Genomic DNA, 3,813 nt, shown 5'->3' on the forward strand with positions numbered 1-3,813 from the left:
GAGCTTCCATGAAATCAATTGTTCAAACCTGGTCCTGCCCCCCACTCGAATTCATCAAATGTTCGGCAAACGCATTTTTAGTCGTTTGTACGTTGTCGTTTGTACGATCTTCCGGTGGAGAATTTATTCTCAAAGATTTCTTCAACACGTTGCATGATTCAATCAACGAAAATTCACAGTAAGTAATTTTTAATACATTAATTTAGTATTCGATTTTTTAAATCGTTCATAAGTAGACTCGTAATCTGAGAAATGTTTTTGATGCGATGTTTTTGATGCGAGCCGAGAAATTGAAATCGCGTTTCAAAATGAAACAAAACGCTTCACGTCACTTTCGGGACAATCGACGGTGCGCAGTCACGGTGGAGTAGAACATGAAGAATGGATCGCATTTTTGAATTGATTTTTATTTTCCCAATTTTCTATTCATTCGAAAAATGACGATGCAAACGCTCGACTCGTTTTGCTCGGATGACTTTGCGCGATAGACACGCATCCGCTCCCCCATTCTATGGTGTAACATACACGAACCGTACGCGTCCCCTCAATAATCATTTTTGCTATTACAATAACATCCCGACGCCCGAATGAAATAACTAGCAAGGTCCTTTTCAGTAGACGAATTAAAATGCGTACAAGATTAGAGGGCGCTTAATGGCTCAGGTCATAAAGACAGACAGGTCAGGTGACCGTGCAGGGGGGTTGGGAAAAGAAACGTGGCGTGGCTGGAATCGTCCCGATCACGATCTCATTACGAGATAGACACTAACTTAGTAATAATTAATTTAATTTTTTTTTAAATCTGACTTTTTACTATTTATAGGCTAATCAGAGGATTCTTGCGGGAGCAAACGGGTCTCGAATACGAGATACACATCATCCAAGAAGTTGCTGCAAAGGGATCTATTCTGGCTACAGAAGATTCCATGATACACCACGACCGTGCTGGCGCTGGCAAAACAGATTTACATTTGCCGCTGGGATACGCTGCCTCAATTCTCCAATATCACTATGCCCAAAATTGGAAAATGGGGTATATGATGAATTGCCCAGGAGATTACAACGGCAAAATCTCTAACTATGTAAGTATTTCCCAATTTATCAAAATCACTCATCGAAGTCATCCCTACAATTTCTAAATTTTTTTCATATAAATTTAGATATCCAACTTAAAGAACTTTCAAATTGCTGGAATTGATCCAGCCTCCGTTATCTTTATGACGTACGGATTAGACACCATCAAGGAATCGGACAATGAAACGGAGGGAAAAATCTGGGGTATTCCCAAAAATTTCACCATTTTCTCTGGTCAACAAATGCTTGATAGGATTGAGGAATGCCGTACCCCATATGGATACCGGATTCCTAAATCCAATGAAGCAGCCATTGACGGATTCATAACTTCGGCATCAAACCGTAAATTCAATAATTAAATTTTTTTAACCATTTAATTATTGATTTCTAATTGAATTTAATCTTAGATGCAGCAACGCGTAAAACTAGGAACGCTCACCGGAAAACTCAAGAAAAACCCAAGAAGAAGCAATAGCCTCAAAGCCGTTAACTTAGCAAAACGTTAACTCGATGTCTTTGGAACATGGAACCAGTCTACTCCTTTGCTTTCTCCTTCAAATTTTTTTTTTGGATCAGTTCCAAATTTCGAAAACTGAGAATTCTATCCTTTTTGTGTAATTTCCTTTTTCCCTGGTTTATTTTCATTTTTTATTATCTATTCGTTTCTGCGATCGGCCATGTAAGGATTTCGCATTGGGAGCGGATGAAGGGAAAGAAAAAGATAAAAAAGGATTCGGCTGAGCCTGGCAAAAGTCGTCATTCTTCTTCTTCTTTTTCCCTACCATTTGCTCGTATTTCTTCTCCCTCCTTGTCTGTAAAATATGTCTCCTCCCAGCTATTATTGTACGCCATGTGTCAGGTCATAAATTACTAAATGAAACAAGAGTAAGATTATATAAACAAAACAAGAGTAAGAGTATATAAACAACAATAAAAATGGACGATCTCAGCAACTGAATCTTTGATCAACGCCAGCCTTTCTTCTAGTCTCCTACGCGCATCTTCATGATGCGTACAATTTCCGCTTCGATCAGTAGCTTTCGATCCTCTTCTAAATGCCGTTGCGTGGCTTCTTGCTCTTGTTTCAATTCAGTCTTCATTGGAATGTTGATGTTAACACGCAACTTTTTGCTATGAGAGAGAACAGTAAAAATAAAAAAGTGTTAGTCACAATTTTGTGAGAAATGAAATGAGAAAAAATACAACGCTTTCTCGTTGATAAACACAGCGGAAAAGAATTGGTACTTACTTTTTGTATCCAACAAAGAGAGAGAAGTTTGTTGCAAATCATTTTCGTCGTCTTCAGACGACAAGAGCTTCGATTTTAAGAGAATCTGCGCCACCTGTTTAAAAAATCTGTGAATAAAAAAAAATCTTTAATATTTGTTCAGTAGAAGCTACCTGCAGTAGTAAATCCATTTTGATTCCAGTTGCATCACTAAAATGATTGGCCTATAGAAGTTGATGCCTATAAGAATAAATGGTGTTAAAAATTTTTTTAATAACTGTAATCTAAACCAAATTATCAGAAACCTGAAGTGTGTATCTATTTTTGAAACAGTTGGTGACTAATTCGCCTTTAGACATTTGAAAGAGCCAGAGCAGTTTGCGCCCACTGTGCTGGCTGCTGTAAAAAGTAGTAAAACGTTGGACGGAGCGCTCGAGTTCGGATGGAAGAGAAAAATTGACTGATTGCTGAAACGGCCAAGAACCAGATGACAGGACCTGTTGCACATGCGATGTAATTATATTTAGACAAATATAAATGTAACGATTAAGGGATTCTCAAATCTATGTTTGACACCAAACAAACCTGAATACTGAAATCGATGTCGAGTGGTTCAGCAGAGTTGGCCAGATGTCGCTTACATTGTTCGTTGAGATCTTTACTGACTCCAATGTCTTGAAACATACGCTGAAGATTCAAAGTATACTCGAAGCCACAGGCTTGCTTTAATTTGGAGATCATTGATGCGGTTGGCTTGTCACTGCCCAGCTTACAAACATGAATACACTGGTCAGTGGAGCATGAGGCAAAACTGACATTCGACTGCCAATCTACGTCGAGTGCTGTGGCGGAATGGAAAGCAAACTGCTGCGTGCACTGGCCCGTTGAAGCGTCCCAAATGATGGTCGTCTAATGAAAGAAATAAATTTATATCAACGCCCTAAACAATTTATTTTCCAAATTTCGCCCATTTTGGACAATTAGTTTTTAAAATACAGCGAAATGAAAATTGATTTTTTTCATTTTGCCGTAGTCCACTTTTTCCGTGGGTTTTTTGTTTTTCTTAATTTGTAGGCACATTTTTTTATATTCTAATTTTTTTAGATGCATAGTTTTAATCAAATTTTCACGGGCTATCTTTTGGTTTACTTTATTTTTTTTAAATATTTAGTTTAAGGTTACTAATTAAAGGACAAAGTTTTGATACCCTCCCCTCTTTAAAAATCAAAATCTTCCCCGGCTGCGAATATTTTCACAGGCCGTTTTCATAATTATATAAAGGAGATATTGATTTATGCTATGTATAACAATGCAAGAGGTGTTATTTTTCGTTTGTCTCATTTAATTATTCTAATTTTAGGGTTTTTGGCGAAAACTAGCGTCTTTTTCGTCCATTTCCACCTTGGGGGTGGAGCTTCATCTCTTTCCTTTCGCCGCTCTCAACCCTTTTATTTCCCTAGGCTCTGAGATCAGAGCTCCCTTCGTTAGCCTAGGTGAAGTGAAACCAGAGC

General features: G+C 37.9%; 1 protein-coding gene across 1 annotated transcript; it reads right to left on the minus strand.

The window, feature by feature from the left end:
- Positions 1–2,571: 2,571 nt before the first annotated feature.
- Positions 2,572–3,230, minus strand: LOC124325903 (cullin-1-like). The gene is made up of 2 exons (XM_046784472.1): positions 2,888–3,230; positions 2,572–2,799 (listed from the first exon to the last, which is right to left on the minus strand). Exons 1-2 carry the CDS (start codon positions 3,041–3,043, stop codon positions 2,587–2,589), a joined length of 369 nt encoding a protein of 122 aa, XP_046640428.1. The 5' UTR covers positions 3,044–3,230; the 3' UTR covers positions 2,572–2,586.
- Between the last annotated feature and the right edge of the window lie 583 nt (positions 3,231–3,813).

Source organism: Daphnia pulicaria, chromosome 2 (genome assembly GCF_021234035.1).
Source record: "Daphnia pulicaria isolate SC F1-1A chromosome 2, SC_F0-13Bv2, whole genome shotgun sequence".
Taxonomy (NCBI): domain Eukaryota; kingdom Metazoa; phylum Arthropoda; class Branchiopoda; order Diplostraca; family Daphniidae; genus Daphnia; species Daphnia pulicaria.

Excerpts from the sequence above, each read along its gene's own strand:
- LOC124325903 (XM_046784472.1), bottom strand. The coding sequence starts at position 3,043 with ATGATCTCCAAATTAAAGCAAGCCTGTGGCTTCGAGTATACTTTGAAT. Across the intron at positions 2,800-2,887 it reads ACATCGATTTCAGTATTCAG|GTCCTGTCATCTGGTTCTTG; the intron begins GTTTGTTTGGTG and ends CATGTGCAACAG.